At 48.5% G+C, this 17982-nt stretch overlaps 1 protein-coding gene across 4 annotated transcripts in view; it reads right to left on the bottom strand.

Annotated features, from left to right (window-relative positions):
• Window positions 1–3673: 3673 nt before the first annotated feature.
• Window positions 3674–17982, bottom strand: part of tmem117 (transmembrane protein 117) — a 32639-nt gene continuing 18330 nt past the window's right edge. For 3 of the 4 annotated variants that reach the window (XM_057051702.1, XM_057051703.1, XM_057051705.1), the window contains 6 exons: window positions 11379–11483; window positions 10068–10272; window positions 9900–9997; window positions 8559–8718; window positions 6324–6453; window positions 3674–5318 (listed from right to left, as the gene is read on the bottom strand). In XM_057051702.1, the coding sequence (XP_056907682.1) occupies window positions 4645–5318; window positions 6324–6453; window positions 8559–8718; window positions 9900–9997; window positions 10068–10272; window positions 11379–11483 (1372 nt within the window). In that variant the 3' untranslated portion in view covers window positions 3674–4644. The remainder of the gene's footprint in view (window positions 5319–6323; window positions 6454–8558; window positions 8719–9899; window positions 9998–10067; window positions 10273–11378; window positions 11484–17982) is intronic. The other variant, XM_057051704.1, reaches the window with a different exon arrangement.

A 17982-nucleotide genomic window follows, 5' to 3' on the forward strand; every position in this document is an offset into this window, starting at 1 on the left:
CCTGTTCCTCTCAGATTTAGCAGTTTAATGGCCTCATTTATGTGTTTAGTCTCGGCAATTACCCTTCGAACAAAGCGAGGAATAAAAAAAATCCGCGGACACGTTCAAAGCATTTGTTCGTGGGATATTTATATCCCATCGCCGCTCTGTAGATTTCGATCTTATTTGCAGTGGTTTACAGAATCGTGCGGGACTGACAGAACGAACAAACACAGCAAACATCAGGCAACGCCAGAGGAGAACGGGCCCTGAATCAACAAACACGAATGCTTGACAGGCCTGGAGCCTATAGATCAGATCTGTTTTTCACTTCCACACGAACACAACATGGTTGTTGTTCGTCATCACCCTTTTGAAACCGTTCTTTAAAGATTTGAAGAGCGGGAGGACCTTGGGTTGCGTTATTGTTTGGTTTCCTGCACTATGGAAGAGTCTGGCGCTCTGTGAATATAACTTAAGAACACTTTTCACGATTTCAAGGTCAAGCAGAAGCTTTTGTGAAAGAAAGAAAAACGATGTGGGCTAGTTATCTTCCTTTCCTCCAGTCGGAGAAGCTTGTGACGCGTCTGTTCAGCATCAGTCCAGTTAAATTAAACAGAATAACAGAATTCCACGCCGATATTTTCACAGTTCAGCTCTTCATTCGTACTTACAATTGCACAAAATAGACCCTCCCTTCCCCCCTTTACAAAGGAGGAAGACATCATCCAGCAGGGGGAAAAAAAAGGAAAAAAGCTGGTTGATAAATGGTGTTTCCCTGGTGGACAGGAACCATCCCAGGCTCGGTGGAAGGACCGAGGTGAGGCTGGCTGATAAATGTGTCCCAGAGTCTCGGGGCTGTCAGCCCAGAGTGATGGGCCGTGCCAGGACATGATGCACTGATCTAATTGGAGGATAGCTCAAAGACAGGGATGATTCCAGCTGATTCCCCTCTGAGGGTCTAATTCTTCTGTTTGAATCAATTCTGGGTATAATCCCAGTTCAATTTTGGGATTTTTGCATTTAAGGCGTGAATAATTACAATAGGAAATAGCCCGCTAATCCCCTGCTGGATGGGTGGAAAAACAAATAAAACGCTAAGAACAAGTAGAACTGGTGAATTGGGTCCATCCGGTGCGCCGAGGAAGCGGTCGATGCTGCGGCAACACAACCTGGCGATCTGACCACCACACGGGTTTGACACTCAGGTTCTGGTGTGTTTTTCAATTACTGCGCCGTCCAGAAAAATCAATACCTCATTTTTCAGACCAATTGCAGATTTGGAAGAGGGTTAGTCAAAGAGCCAGCAGAAGAACGAGCAGCAGAGCAACCAAAGGCGTTTGTACTGATCTTTTTCTCATTTTAACTACTCCAAGCACCTCCCTGATGCTCTTATTAGGGGGAGTGCGCTCAGTACTGGAGATGCAATCACCCTTTGGAGGACGCTCGGCTGCTGATGATGGACTGCCGCAGAGATTAAACCTGCGCTATCATGCTCTCAGGTTAGCCTTTTTAGCGGCAGCTGCATGGAGTCTTCCACAGCGTTCGCCTCAGCAGACACCCATAAATCAAATTCCAATCTTGAATAATCCCTTCTACAAATGTACTCAGCCATACATTAAAAAACAACAACACCTTAATGCATTTCAGAAAGGAATGATGAGCATATTAGAAAGGCCAGAATATAAGGAAGTGGTGATATATATTTTTATCTAATTCAGTCTAATTTCACGACGCATAAAAGCTTAAACGTTTCCACGTTGTCGGTTTGTAGTTCTGATCACGACACTCTCACAGTTCCGATGGTGAGATTATTACTGAGACTGGTGATGATAATGCGCTCCATAGTGCCAAACACATCATGCTCACCTACACGCTGCACTTTAACAAATAAAGAAAAACTTCTGTACCGGAGCTGAAAGTGGGAGCATAATTGCGTTTGAGCTATAACTGGTGTCATTATGCAAATCTGCTCGCATTAACGGCCGTCTCATCATCGTGGTTACCATTTATGGATCTTGCTTAGCAGTTGAAAAGCATGACGTCGCTTTGTGATTATTTATTATTCCACTGAAGGCTAATTTTTCCTAAATGGCAGCGCTTCCTTAAGTGGCCCCTCAAGGATCATCTAGCGTTTTGAATTATACATGAATAAATGGACTGTGATTTAGTATTAGTATAACTTTTAAGTTATATATTTGAAACGGAGGCGGCCTGTCCTCCCTCCTTTATTAATCATGTGTCTTACTTGCCCTTCTGGAGGTTTCCGGGGCAGCTTCCTTTAAATGCTTCTGCGTATGTTGGGTCATTTTTCCTTCCCTGCATGTTTTAAGTCCGATCTACAGAATACCTCAACGCTGCAAACAAGATATGCAGGACAATATCCACATGAAAAATTCAAGGGCTTCCTCCGGTGGCATAAATCCGCCTGCAGACGGGCTCGTACTGATCCCAGATCAGCGCTGCAGGGCTGGCTGCTCAACCTCAAGTGTCCTTGTGAAGATAGCATCATTATTTCTCATATCACTTCTTCTAATTGGGTCGGTAGCCTTCCGAACCTGCGCTGTTACTTAGCAACTGATTTGCATTAGGGTATAGAAATTGTAAACATCAATTCAAGAATAAATGTTTATGTGACATTTGATAGGAAAGAGAAATGAGGAATATGAGAAAAGGGTTGATTTAACAGATGATGTGACAGATTGACTGTTTACTGCCAGCAGGATACACGTGGTTCATTTATTGACGTTCAATTAATGTAAAGAAGACTTTTAACCTGGAAAAATGGGAGACACACAGGAGAGACACTTGGAAAAATAGATGGAATTTTGAGTATTTTCCTTGGAGGTGTTTTTAAGGAACATTTCCTTCACCAATTCCACAAAGGCGCCTTTAAAAAATCAAAAGTGTTTTCTTCAGAACGTTCAGCCAGGATTCCATAAGCTTTGCCTTTATCCTCAGACTTTCCCCAAACCCTGATTTTTAAACGATGCACTTCCCTACGGAATCCCGAACTGCAGCAGAAACAATAACATGTTGAAGCACAAACCTAAAATAACCAGAAGCAACACACGCTTTACACCCTCTGTATTGAAATCCTCCCCTTATTTAATTCCAGACATTTTAAAGGCTAAATTTCAGTTTTTTAAGGCGCTCTGCTCTGTGGAGGTCAGCTCAGTGGCGGCGCTCTGAGTAGCATGAATAATTCAGCATTAACACGAGCCCGGGACATTTAACATATGACCTCCAGAGAGGATCGGCACGTTGGCGAGCCGGGATCAACGCAACCGGCTGCAGTGACGGGATCCTCGCGTGGGAACGTCTGGGTCTCTGCAAATGAGAGATGGCGGTCTCCGTTTATTGGACGTGTGGAATAAGATTCCCTTTCTCCTGACTTGGCACTTTACACTTGTGGCATAATCAGATTTTACATCATCCCTTCAGGCCACCAACGAGCGCTCTGATTGGTCAGCAGCCTGAGCCAATCAGTGCTCTTATTGGCTCAGGCTGCTGACCAATCACAACTCTGTATGCTAGTAATTTAGCTAATTTATATGTTGGAGACAAATGTCTTAATAGCATTTTTAAGGCAAAAGTCTTAGAATCCTCCTTAACTTGTAGATATTTGCATGATTATCCTTTAAAGAGGGAAGTGAGTTACATCAATTAAAAAAACATTTAGTTGATTTGAAAATGTGGAATAATTGCAGTGCTTTAATAAAGGCTACATTTCAAAGACTCACAGACAGAAACACACCCAAATATACACATATTTTCCAGAATGATTTGGTTTACTGCTGATATCCCACTCTGAAGCCGCGCTGACCAGGATCAGGTTAGTAGCAACGTGTGAAAAAGGTTAAAAAAGCCAAAGACGTGTATTTCAAAGACACGGCCGCAGACAGAAATGTAAGGCAGCGATATTTACCAAAGCTGTTAGATAAATGCCTCACGTTCCAGGCGGCTTTGAAGATATACATATATTTATTAGAACATTTATTCTAAGGTTGGAAAAATAAATAATTTCCTTCTTCCCCGGAGCTGCGGAACCTTTATCTACACATGAAGCCCGGAGCTTTAGTGTTGCCCCTCAGTGTTTACGCCAAGGGCAAACCCACCTTCCTGCCCCTGTTGGTATTCAGTCCGGATGCAGCAGCCTCATGCGAGCACGCTCGACGGGCTTCTGTTTAAACTCTGCTGATCGGCGTTTGTTTTCTGCATTATCTCTAAATGGTCGGTAACAGAACACCGACGTTAAAAACACTGGTCGTTTCGGATTGAACGATGCCTTCGAGATTAAAAGAGACGTGACAAGATTAAACTGATGATTACTGTGAGGATGGAGTGAGGTAAAGACTGTCCGTATGACATTAAAGTTAATCATGTGACATCAGGACATCTTGTTGGCTATAGCATAAAGTTTAATAATCTGTATGAAGGCACTAGTGCAGCTGTAAAGATATAATAAAGAGCACCGCCAGTCTCACGGCTGCAGAAACGCTCCTCTGACGGAGGCACTAAACCGCCGACTGTGACCAAATTCTCATTCAATGCAAAGATTTTTCGTACAAAAATAGATTCAAACTGACCAGGAAGGTCCAGTAGGTAAAGCAGCGACTGATCTTTGTCTTTATTCCTGAAGTTTTCCTTCCTCATCTGAGTCTTTTAGGGGTCCCCGTTGTCACGGTCGCAGGGTTTGATGTCCGGGGCGTCCGCCTGGTCGTCCTCGCCGCTGCCACTCGTGCTGCTCGGCTGTGTCTCTTGGGTTTCCGCGGAAACGGCGGAGCTCTCCGAAGGCGTCGCTCTGAAATGCGGCCCGTCCACCGACAGCAAAGCGGGCATTCCCGATCGTTTGAGGCTGTCGCTCATGCTCACGTGCGCCTCCTCGGGGGTCACGCCCATCTCCTTGCTGTACTCCGAAGGCGATTTCCTCTTGATCCTCTCGTAGGTCTTGTCCTGGTTTTCCACGAACGTCTCGCTGTCCTGAAACCGGCCGAAGAGCCAGATGAAGAACCCGAAGAGGACGAACGCCGCCAGACTCGGGATGAAGGCGAGGCACTTGACGTCCAGGCTCGACCCGGTGTAGCGGCTGTGGAGGAACATGTCCTGCTCCACGTAGCTCCGGTTGGTGTTGGGGTCGATGTTGGTGGACCGCCAGTCGTAGGTGAGCGTGCTGTGGTTGAAGTTGACCAGGGTTTCGGGCTCCTCTACCGTGTAGATCTTGTCTCCGGGCCCCACGTACTGGCCGTACTCGTAGGGCCTGTAGAAGATCTGGTTCTTCCACATGTTGAGGTCCAAAATCAGCACGAGGAAGATGATGCCGTAGTTGAACCACTTACCTGCAACAACACAAACATGACCGATCGGCTGAGGATGGATTTGTCCCACTTTTGTGTTTTTAACAGCATGTTTCCAGGGTGATTTGGCCACGCCCACAACCTGTCTCCAAGCTTTTACATCAAGCCTACAAAGATGAACCTAAACAGACCTATTTCTCCTATTAGGGGTCAAATATTTGCATTTGAGCATGAAAAGGAGGCCATAACTTCATTTCACACTCTTTTGTGGGGGAAGGGGGCGGGGAGGGGGGCTCTTTCAACACCGCTCGCAGCTGTAATTAGATGGGAAACGCTGGTCCGACAACAGAGATTCTGAGGGCAGAGTCAGACAGACAGATTGACTCGAATGTTCACTCATCAGGGATCGGTATTCCCCTGCATGTAAAGTACCTCCCGGATTGAGACGCGTTGATCCATTTGCAGGTGTGACTCCTTTAAGCATCATCTAATGAGATCACCGCATTACCAGCCATCTCCGCGGGTTGACTGATGGCAGACAGATGTCTCCCCTGGTGTTCCCGACACCTCTTCCCGTCCTCTCGCCGAGAAACGCCGTTAATAAGCTTTTAGTTAAACCAATCACGTAGCACTTCAGGCACTTCCATAATGCTTAATGGATATGCAATGCATTAGGGTTAACAACCTTTTGCGAGTCGAGCAGCTTAACATTTAGCGCAGGAACGCTGGTTTGCCTTCCCTTTATAGGTGCGAGTCGCCGGGTGCACACAGCGGAACAAAATGGAAGACGACGGGAGGAGACTTTATATAGTTGCCCACCAAGAACGGTAAGTTGCAGCGATGTGACATGTAATGAGAGATCCGGTCCGCACCTCAGGGTGCCACCTGCGCCGCCTCAGCAGCGCATGTATTATGAATGTCGGCTGAGGTTTAACCACAAAAGTGTCTCTCACAGGGAGTAAAATGGGAATGCTGGAGCGCGCGATTGCCGTCTGCAGCCCAGAAATGGGCCAGCGCGTTTGGTTTTCCGTGGCGATGCGCTCGCACCTGTGATATGGATGTGATACTCCTCTTTGAAGATGCTTTTGCAGAGAGGAAGCTTGACCTTCACGTGGGTGGTTGACATTCCCGGTAGGTTCAGTTCCAAGTCGCCCATGAAATGAGGGAACTCCCAGTCCTGGGAACACACACGGTTCAGGTTATTAAACTTTCTAAAACACAGTTTATTAACAACACAGCTGTTTGGACTGTCAGCCGCACATCGAGGTTTACTGGATATTAAAGACACGGCTGCACTTTCTCATATTAGCTAAAGTCTCGGCGGAGTCGCGGCGAACTCTGGCGTGAGGTCAAACACGATGGAGGCTGCTCTAAACTGTGGGCTGTGTCGTGTTTACAGCCTTGCGGAGTGTACCGATCCGCAATGGGACTTCCACATGTCAAAACACATCAGCCGACATCCCAAACTGACATTTAGGAGCCGGCCGTGTCACACGGCTGTTGCTGCTCCGATGCAGCTCGTGGTTTGCAGCTTTTGGGGGGCAACAACAGCCAAATGCTGCTTGTACCAACAGGGGAAGAAGATGAATGCCTCCATCTAATGTAAAAATCATAAACAACCCTCTAATGCTCAAAATTTGGTGTGTTTATGCCGTTCTTCCAACATGCCTGTCAACAATATGAAGCTGCCAGCGGGATGATTAATGGAAATAGGAAAACATTTGGCTTAATTACAACTCAAATATTCATGTGACACGTAAAACGGCACATTTAATAGCATTTCTGCATTTCCCACTGGTTCCTATGATTAACAGAGCCCCCCCACATTAGCAAATCTCAGCATTTGCGATATTCTCATGTGAATCAGAGACTCCAGCGTCAATACAAAGAGAATAACTGCTCGCTGATGGTCCCCTGGATGTTAATTAAGCCCTAAGCTCCTGCTTCCTGGTGTCTCCCGCTATGGCGCTAACAGCCGTGGCATTTCAACAGCGCGACCTCCTCCTCACCAAAATAACCAGTTTCTATGACTTCATGGTGGTGTGAATGCATCTGTGTATAATCAGGGCAAAGAAGAGAAGAAAAAAACAGCATAATTATGCACGTTAAGGAGAGTAAACCCCGCTTGAAGGCAAATCCAGTCGGGTCATTAACTGCAGCATTAATCTGCTTGAGAACAACACCGGCCATCATTTCTCATGGAGGTGAGTGATTAACAACGGCACGCTGGGCTGCAGGTGAACCCAGCCCGGCAGGCCACTGGCTCATGAACCTTTATTGACTGCTGGAATGCAACAATGTCTGCCGGCGTTTCGCTCGTGCAAAACCGCTCCGGCTAATTCGGCTCCTTATTAATTGCACTAATCGCGTTAGCTGTGATAAGCGCCTCACGTTTGGGAAAAGAGAAATGCAAATACCTGTTAAAGGAGAGGCTGAGCCGCAGAGCTGATTCTCTCTACCTGCATCATCGCAATATTTCAGCAAATGAAAAGGCAAAAAGCTAAACGTGTAATTACTACCCAGAGGAGCCAAAAGTCCCTCTTACAATAATGAAATGGTGCAATAATAAGACCAGTGACCACTTCTTCAGTTCCAGTTCCAGCCCATTAACATAGGAACATACTAGCCTTTCCATTTAACTAATTAATTCTATAGTAGCCTTACATTAGTGCTCAAACACCCACACACCAGGCCTGGGTGGACATTTAGCAACATCTGAAGAATTTACCGCGCAATCAAATCGTGGTTGGTCAGTAAAGAAAATAACTTTCCTCCATGCCCCCTTTTGGATTTCTATCCCAGACAAACTCATTTGCATATTTATGAGCCACTGACACGGCCTTTATTGATGTACACGCTCCTGCGGGAGGAAGGACGTCGGGTGGGTGAAGAAAACCCCAAAAAAACCCTCCAATCTTGTGAGTCATCGTTAAAGAAACTAAACTATCCTCTCATGGGGGAGGAGGGGGGAGAGGGGTGAGTTCACAGCTGAGAGAGTGGAGATATAAAGAAGTAAACAACAGTTTTTGTGTGTGTGTGTGTGTCTCTCTCTCTATATATATATATACATACATATGTGTGTGTGTGGGGGTGTGTGTGCACGTGTTTTTGTGTCCATGCCAGCTGAGAGCGATCAAACACTCTCTGGCTGCTCTGTGTTGCATTAATGAATATGGAGGGAGGCGAGTTGGCAAGATGGGCACATGAGGAAGCCAAGAGATGTCCCAGCTCCTTTTCTTTATTCTAATTGGCCACATGGGAGGCGAGGAAGCGAAGGCCCACCTGCATGACAATGAGGAGGTCGAAGACCAGGATGAAGGAGGCCAGAAAGGCCCGAGAGACCTCGTCGCTGGGCAGGAAGCCCCGGTTCAGGTGGTCCCAGCTGATCCAGTCGGTGCTGATGACCAAAACCACCACCGACGTCAGAGAGATGAGCACCGTCCTGCACGGAGACAAGAGGACAGGAAGGACGCGGGAGGTCAGGAGGGGATAGGACGAGTCGGAATAATGAGGGATGAAAAAGAAGAATTAATCAATGAAGGAAGGGGGATAAAAATAGAGAAAATCAGCTTAGGAGACAGACATTAAAGCACACCGAACCTTGAAACCAAAAATGTGGTTTCAACATCTCAAACCGGGCACAGTTCAAAGTTAATATTAAATCCAAAGACAAACGCCTCCGCTCGCCTCAGCTGGAAGAAAAGATAAATCAAACACAGTCCGGTTTCTCTTGTCAAGGACTCGCCAAAGTACCGAACAACATTTTTTACCCCAGTTTGAATAATAGCGGCTAAAGCGTCCGGGAAGACGAATGTGAGCGCCGAGACCACTCCGACATTAGCGGGAATCTACATACGAGCAAAACGGAAGTATTCCCTTTACCTCCACGCTGTCAGGTGGTCCCTGCCCACGACACAAATCTGCACTAATGGAATGTCTCTACTGTCTGAAGGGAACCTTTTCCTTTCTCAATGTCACCCGTCGTTGCTGCCCCCCCGTTTGTGCACACGTCTCCCTGCAGACAGGCTCCGGCTTCAGCGGTGGGGGGGAAACACTGGAGGGATTTTAGCTTTTGGAGCTCGTCCGGCGTTTATCCATCACATTCAAAGCTCTGAATTTCTAACGGCGGCTCGTCACATCGATAAATGGGAGGGCTGCGGTAAAAAACCCACAGGACGACTCGTCTGCCTGCATTTTAATCACGGCCGGATCGATTCTCGGGGGGGGGGGGTCTCTGAGACGTTACAGACACCCATGTGTCGACCTCCACGCCGGTGTCAGACACGTTCCTCCTTTTCTGACCGCCGCCGAGGAACATCTGGAGGAGGGAGGCGCCGGAGCTGCTGGTGTGGACGGACGTTGGGAGTGTTTGTTTAGCAGATATCGGAGGGTCAAAGCTTGTGCTGCGGGGAGTCGGCGGCAGGGCCGCACTTTGCCCCCCCGCGACCTTGCCGTGTCCATCGATTTCCTCTAATTAAAGGAGCCGACGCTGATTGAAGGGAGATTAACACAGATATTGACCGTCTGTAATAAGAGGCAGAGATGGCGCGTAAGCGTGCGCGTCCCCCCCCCCCACGCCTCCACACCCGTAACACACAGGTCAATGGCCCAGACAGAACATACCAGAAGAGGACAATCCTGTTGTTGCCTCGCTTCCAGAACCTCCTGGCAGCGACGCCCCAGTCGGGATAGTTCTGGTCCTGCAGCATCATGTCGGTCACCTGCGGGAAGGGAACACGTCGCTCAGGAAGGTTCTCCGTCACTCATCCTGGTTTTCCCCAGCGTTCTGACCTCGTTCTCTCCGTGGCCGCTGTATGTGGGTCGGAGCTGCATCTGTCCGAGTTTTATTTGTGTTTCCAAACAGACTGTAAACAAAACTGATCCCTCTATCTGACGATCCATCTGTGAGATTGAGTTGGACCGCAAACTGTGGGTCGGCCCTGTTGGACCCACGTCAGCGGCCAGAAGTGGGACCGCTCCAAATCTGCTGTTGTGGCTGCAGATGAAGGTTTGACATACGGGCGCAATAAACCTTTAGCTTCGCACTGATGATATAATTTAAACACAGTTCTGCACGGAAGCACGGAGCATTTTATCATCTGACTAATAAAATCTGCATTTTTTTTCCCTCCGTGCGGATCGGCCGGGGGAGCAAGGTCACCCTGTCGATACGGCGCTTTGCTGCAGAAGCTCGGGCTGGGAGAGCTTTAGAGAAACCGTGTTTCCTGTCCATCCGGCGCAAAGGCGTAGAGGTCGTCTCCAACGTGCCCGCTTGAACGAATCGAATGGAAAACTTTTAATTTCGGCGATCAGCATTTTGCCTCCCTCTCTTTTCTCACTCGCTCACGCACATTCTCGATTTCCCATCTCTGCAGACCTCTACAGTTCCCCTTCACCTCTCTCCTCCTCCTCCTCCTCCCATCGCTCCTTCCTCCCACACTCTTCCTCTGCAGTATGTACTGTAGCATACTAATGTGAGCGGTGAGGGAGCTTGTCATCTTGTCTGGGCTGCGTGTCAGCGTGCCGGCATGCTCCCGGTCTCTCCCAGCCTTTCATTGTTTCCTCTGAACTTCAAAACGTCATCTCACTCAAAGGATTAAAGAAATTATGTGCGTAGCCGACGCGGCGCTTTATCCTTACAATCAGGGCGACGTAACGGCGTAAAAACTAACAAGGCTTTTGTTGTGCCTTTCAGGCAGCTTCTATGCTGTTAAGCTCCACATCGGATACATTTAAAATAACAAGCAAATCCAGCTGTGACTCTGCCAAAGCTCTGCTTTAAGCCAAATTGTTCGGAAAAGAAATAAATAATTGGGAATGACACCGAGCAGCGCCTACAGCAGAAGTGGCTAATGTTGTTAGCTAATTGTAACTTTTTTGAGATTGTGGAACATAACAGTGGTCACGCACCCTTTCTGCGCCATCTTTCTTGATCAAAAGAGGATGAACAACAAGGTCAAACATCCAAATGGTGGCGCAGCTCTTAAAACCGACTCCCTTATTTGTTCACTGCAGTGAAATTCCTTTAAATATTTTCCCCATTCCTCAGCATGACTGACATGAAGATTTCATCTGTTTAAACGCGCTGCAACGGTCAATAACCTGACCATCCAAGCAGTGACGAAGTCTCCCATCCACGTTCCCACGGCAGCCATCTTCATGAAGCTCTCGTTCCTGATGCCCATGTAGTCCGTCACCATGTGGGGCCTGCAAGCAGAGAAGACCCAGAGAGAGGAGGGGATTTTGTGTTTAGGAAATAAAGACTGGGACCACAAAAAGAGCCGGCTGAGGGGGGTGCAGGAGGCCGCGGTCCCAGATGTGCGGCGCCATTGTGCAGGTGGTCAGAGTAAATCAATATCAATCTGCCTGTGAAAACAATGAGCGGTGGGTCCACCTTTCATAACGCGTCGGCCATCGTAAACAAATTACGGCCGCGCCGGCGCTTTGCCGTGGCGCCGGCGCTCTCATTTGGCCTCCCGCTGGTCTCCAAATTATCCATTTGTCTGGCAAATTTTGTCCCGTGTTTCGCTGATTTCAAATCAACGCCGGCAACCCGACGAGGCCCAGCGGCTACGGTGACGTGGCGAGAGGCTATCAGAGAGACGATCCCGCACGCAGGGTCTGATAACAACTGGCGTGCTCTCTTAGGAGGTCTCGGTATTTTGTACAGCAAGGGAAAATAAAACTCTTGTACTCAAGTCGCCCTGGAACCCAGCCGACACCCACACACGCTCACAGACACACACTCGCTGCTATTTTCTCCAGGTAATAGCACGGAGAGCAAAGTGGGTCAGTCGCCTCCTATATTGGACCTGTGTGTGAAGGCCTGTTTGATCTCGGGGCTGTCAGTGTCTCAGAGGCTGAGAGGAGCAGGTGGGAGAGCATCAGCTCCACTTCACCCCCCCACGGGTCACACTTGGAGAGCGGATGGAGCTCCGGCTGCGACCTGCCGAGGTCACGCTTGGAGTCAATGGTTCCATTTGTCTTTGTTTTCTGTGGTCATTTTCAGGCTGACAGCGAAACGCCGATAAAAATGTTGTTGTTTTTTTATTTCCCCCCCACCGCGCGAGCGCTTCTGGATCCGGCCTGAAACCACGGCGCTCATTAGCGAAGGTTACCGTCAGTCGTTAATTTCCACTTGGTCTTGGACTGAGCGAGCCGCCCGCTCTGTGAATGATTCCGTGTCCTACAAGTCCAAACAGTCTGTTCAAAAGTAGCGGTGGATAATCCTTTTAAGCTGTGAGCTAATGTCGCTGCTTTAATGGGAGTTTGATTTAATTAAGGTTAATTACTCGGGCCTTTTCACATTATGCACGACTCCACGTCTGGAAAGGAGAATAATGCTTTTAGGGAGCTGAACGCACCGAGTAAATGTGGCCGGCCGCTGACCCAACAAAGCCAGATGCTCTCAGCGATCTGTTTACGACAAGTGTTTGGAACCCCCCCTCCCCCCTCCCAGGAGGAGAGATTATAAATCATATGCCATCAGTGAAGTGCATGTCTCAGAGGTTTGACAGGGTTTTATTGACAAAAACATGCAGCAGCCCCAGGTGACGCATGGCCGCGCGCAACAGTGGAAATAAAGCAGCCTTGATTGGAATTGGGATTTATATGTGAATTAAGTCTGTTAGTCATTCGGCGGCTTGGCTCTCCTCCAGGTACCAAAGTGATTCCCCTCTGGGAGCATTTTAGCTGCGGCGAGTCTCCGATCAATACTTTGGGAAACGCTGTCAGGCTCCACATGCGAGGCTTTAAATCTAAAAAAGCTCACCCCGCCCCTCTCTCATCTTTAATTGGCCAAACTTTAACCCTTTTCCCTCCCTCCCTACAGAGCACCTATGATGAGTTTAGGGACTCTGATCAGAGGCAGAACTCAGTAATTTTATGTTGACTGAACATGTAACGGCCTTCAGAGCTGAATGACCTAATGAGAGAGCTCAGTGTGGTGGAACATCGGGCTAGCGGCACCGTGAATAATCTGCCCCAAAATGGCTCCCGTGGCTTAATCGCGGAGCCAGTGGCTGTGTCGGTGCCAGCGTGGCCAGCTCAGCCAGCTCTGACCCTCTGCGGAATATTATCAGGTTTTCCACACTCGTTCAGACATCATATTCAAGGACATTTCAATGCCTTTCAAAGACTTTTTCCATCACATGCAGGAAATTACAATTTTGCGCTACAGAGGGCGAAAACTCATAGATTTAGGAGCCTGAATGTTACCTCCGTTTGACATTAACAAGGAGAAACTATGGAGTGATTGGATGTAATAAATGGAAAAGAGATCTAAAGGCTGCCCTGAATCCAAAAGCAACCGATATTTATTCCTCTTTTAAGCAAAAACATTAAAATTAATTGATTCTACGGCTTTTGTGATGCACACGACTGAAATATACACTTTTACCGCAGAATCCTGATAATAATAAAGAGATTCAAGGCCTGCAGGAGGACTGAATACTGAGTTTATAAAGCAGTATCCCATGAATGATTCTTCCAATTACTAGAAACCTTTTTCAATCGGACTTATTGACGTTTGTGAGGGCAGAACTCTGGGGTAGGAACCTTGACAGGCTCCCCCACTACAGTAGCTCACATCACATTTACAGTACACGACTGCTGCAGCACTTCAGCAGGGAGCATAAAGCTGTCAATAGACACGGACATCACTATTATTATTCCGTCTCCCACGGCAACTCCACAACTTCTACAACTTCTATTTCGATTCACCGCTTGCCACTGAATCCCACACAATGCCTCGAGTCCTTGAATGCCCCGCGTGGCGGCAAATATCAACAGGCAGGATTCTGCTCAGGAGAACATCAGGTTCTTGTTTTTTCCAAGATATTCCATTTAAAAAGAGGGATCCAAATCCCGTTCTGCTTTACTTTAACATGCAATCTTTTAAAAAATAACATCTACTCATCATTCCCAGAAGGTAAAAGCTGATCAAGCTGAGGTGTGTGTTTGTTTCTGAGCTACCTCTGATGCACTGCGATGCTTTATTTCACTAGTTTAATTTAAAGATGTTTGACGCAGCCTGGTGTGGGTGGCATTTAATTCCACTTCCTTTCCCCTGACGTGAAAATAAAATTCAGTTGCTTCCTTTTAATGACTTGTTGATTAGAACTAGTTTTGTATTCCCATTTTCTTTCCAACCTTGCCGCTATGCGACAGCCAAGTACAGGAAGCTCTGCAGCTGCTACCAATGCCCCCCCCCCCCCCGAACACAGTGGGATAAAAGAGGAAATGACTTTGGTGCTTCATACAGCTCACAGGGTTCCCCCCCTCCCAAATTTATCCTGAGAGAGGAGAAAATGACTTCAGAGCGAGAGGCTGCACGCCACCTCAAACCTTTAATGACTCGTTTGAGTTTCCAGCGGAACGTCCGTGTGTGGGAGCACGATAGGCGGAAGAAGCTCTGAGCACGGTCAGTTTGGGAGAGGGACACGTGTCAAGGTTGCGCAAATTCGTCTTTAAAAGGAAGATTCTGGAAGGGGTTTGCAGGGGGGAGGGAGTGAGGAGCGGAATTCCGGAATTCTCCCCCAAGAAAAGTGAAAGAAACGCCGAAGCGCCAGGAAACAACTGAAACCTGCCGAATAACCTGCTGCTGCTTGTGGATCGCAGATTCCAACTCCAAACCACAGACAGACGCAGCAGAAGCGACCTTGCTGAACTTTTTCAGAGTAATGAGCGGAGCCAAACCTTAATCAAAGGAGTAGAGGAATTAGAGGATTTAATCATTAAATAATTCATCTGAGGCGCTGCATTATGCATGCTGATGTCAGGCAGGCATCAGTGTAATAACACGCTTATTACCAATTTCAGGACAAACATGCATAGCAGCTGAGAGGAGCCATTATCATCAATATTCTGGGTTTATTCTCAGCGGGCAAATAGTGTTTGATTAGAGGCAACAGGAGGCGTCGACATAGTGTAACATGTTATTTGTTCAGCCTTTAAAGCCACTTGTCCCTGGTCTTAGCCCGGCTTAGCCCCAGACGAGCAAACAGACAGGCGAGGGGGCCCGGCGGGCGCGCGGCACAATAGTCGGTGGTAAACAGACAAATACCCTCACATGATGGGGTCTAATCCCATTCAGGATATCAGTGAAGTCAAATGCCACATCCGTCCCTCCCTTCTTTGTGTCATGATATCCGCCGCCTGCAGCCCTCCCCTCCAGCCACTGATCCGCACGACAGCTGTCCTGCCCTCCCCCCACCCCCCCGCCCCGGTGCGCGTCCAACTTCTCCGTCCTTTTCCCGCCACGGGCTCCGATCCCGCCCCTCTTTTCCCTCCGTCTCTCCTCTACCGCCGCCACTCTCTAAATTGCTTGTGATTAATGCGCGCGCCAAGCGTGGGGCCATCTTAATTAAATAACACTGCCTAATTAGAGACTGATTTTTGCCAGTAACGGCATAGTTAAATGGCGGGAATTGGGCCCGTGCCGGATGACAGAACCTCAACGATTTGGTCAGCCTCCCTGGGCGGTCACGGCCGCATGCTTCCTCACTAAAACACCCCCCCCCCCCTCCTAATCTGGCACTGGCAATGCAAATAGCCCAGATGAGGGTTTGGTAACAAGTGGAGATTACCCCCCCATCCCCCCGCGGAGCCGTGATGGACGATCTTTTCCTGCTCGGTGCGACACCAGCCAGGTGTGATGTTGAGACCTGTTGACCCTGAGGCGGCGGTGGGAAACAGCGGCTCGGATGGATCCATTTTACCTGAGTAACCATCTGAAGAACGGCATCTAATCTGGCATCAGTGTTTGTTTGCTGTTGTGATGGAACAGCTTATCATCTCCTGGTGTCGCTGTCTGCAATTAAATTGAGATCAAGTTGGGCTGAGAGGTCGAAGGACGTGAAGGCATAGTAATGAGCCTGAGAACAGCAGGCAGATGTCACCCCCCCCCCCCCCCCAACCCTATGAAATATGCACACCTGCTCCCGTGGACGTTCTCACACAGGGATTGCCAACAAAGCTCCTTCTGATCGCGTGCTCCATATGCTTGTATGTGGCGTATTGATTATGGATGCTTCGCACATATCCAACTAAGTATATGATGAGATGGTTTGGGCCGATTTTTGCCTCCGTCTGGAGTGTAAATCCCCGACTTGAGCCGTCTCTGCACTTCCCTGAGTCCTAAAGGTTTCCAGGAGGCGTTCTCCTCCTCCACACTGCTGCGAGCACGCCATCCGAGTTCTCGTCCGTGGGTGGCACTCAACAAAACCTGACAGCTTTGTCACATCCTTCCACAACCACCGATTACCCATTCACACAAGGAGGGGTCTGGGGCTGTTATTACCCCTCGAGTTACCCCATGGGTGGAGCCCAAATTAGCCTGGGTCAAAGAAGGACCGGCAAGCATGACAAGAACATTTGTATAGAATGTTCCTGCAAATGTTCTAGTTAACTACAGTGATTGTTACAGAGGGGCATGACAACAGGACCAACAAGGACCAATCATGGTGAGATGATCGGGTGGGGGGGGGGTAACCCAGAAATGAAAAGTTTCGGTGCGTCGTGACCGCGAGGCATGTCTCCCACTCCCATGTCATCCCCGACAAGCTCCTCAGTCACAGGGCCGCCTTCAGCTGCGGAGTCAGATCTTCTGAGGGGTCTCCTGGTGGAGTGCGAACACTGCTCTTACACGTCGGTCTTCAGCAGAGACGTGAACGCTAATCGCTTTTGGCAGGACGCGGGTCCTCTGTGGACGCACTGAGGAGCAGAGAGAAAACAAGCCGGGACCTGGGAGGGGAGGGGGGAAAGGAGCAGGTAACTTGGGGGTGGGGGGGAGAGTGCTCACAGGCTTTCCAACAGCGCCCTCTGTCTGTAGAAGAGAGGCTCTACGGCTCCAAAGCAAAGTTCAGTGTTTTGTCAGCCAGTTTAACACTTAATTAGCGGTTTAGTCGCTGCTCTTTATAATTCAACATCCCACTGTGGGATTTTTACATTCTGTATGGCTCAAAATTCTGTCTAATCTCTAATCTTTTCTCAAAATTAGCTTCTCTTCTGTCTATTCTGACTTAACATCCAAATGTCATAGAGTGGAACGCATGCTGACAAGGCAGGAAATAAAATACAAGGAAAGCCTTGAGGTGACATTTAAGCCGGGAAATGTGAAGGAGCAGCAGAAGAGGTGGGGACAGATGCACCGAGCGCGCCCGCAGATGAAAGTTTTCCCTGAACAAGCAACATCCAGCGTCTCGGCGGGCCCACTTGGCCATTCTCTTACTTTTTCACCAGCCAACAGTGGAAGGCGAAGGAGATGGATGCTGATGTCGGCAGGAGTGACAGATGGGACGATAATGAAAGCTCATCCCTCTGGCCATGGGAAAACAACCTGTCCCGTGAGCTAACAGCCTTCATCTGCCGCGCCTTATGGGGAGTTGGTGCTTACTGCTCGTATGGAAAAGCGGCGTGGACAGATCCCATTACAGCACCGCTCTCCATCTTGACAACTTAAGTCGACGCGTCGGGTTTTTTGTTGTTCTTAAACAACAGAAACAAGCGGAAACTAAATCAGCGCACGTCTCGACGGCGTCTCGGGCTCGTTTTCCGTCCTGGAGACCGACACGCTGTAAATGCGTAAATGGATTCCTGTCGCTGAGCTGATGTGTGGGTGCCGGGATCTGCTGTGCAGTCTGGACTCCGGGCAGGTAAAGCCGATGGGAATGGAACAAATCTAGATGAGATGTGGTAAAAAGATCTT

This window comes from Takifugu flavidus, chromosome 13, assembly GCF_003711565.1.
Source record: "Takifugu flavidus isolate HTHZ2018 chromosome 13, ASM371156v2, whole genome shotgun sequence".
Taxonomy (NCBI): domain Eukaryota; kingdom Metazoa; phylum Chordata; class Actinopteri; order Tetraodontiformes; family Tetraodontidae; genus Takifugu; species Takifugu flavidus.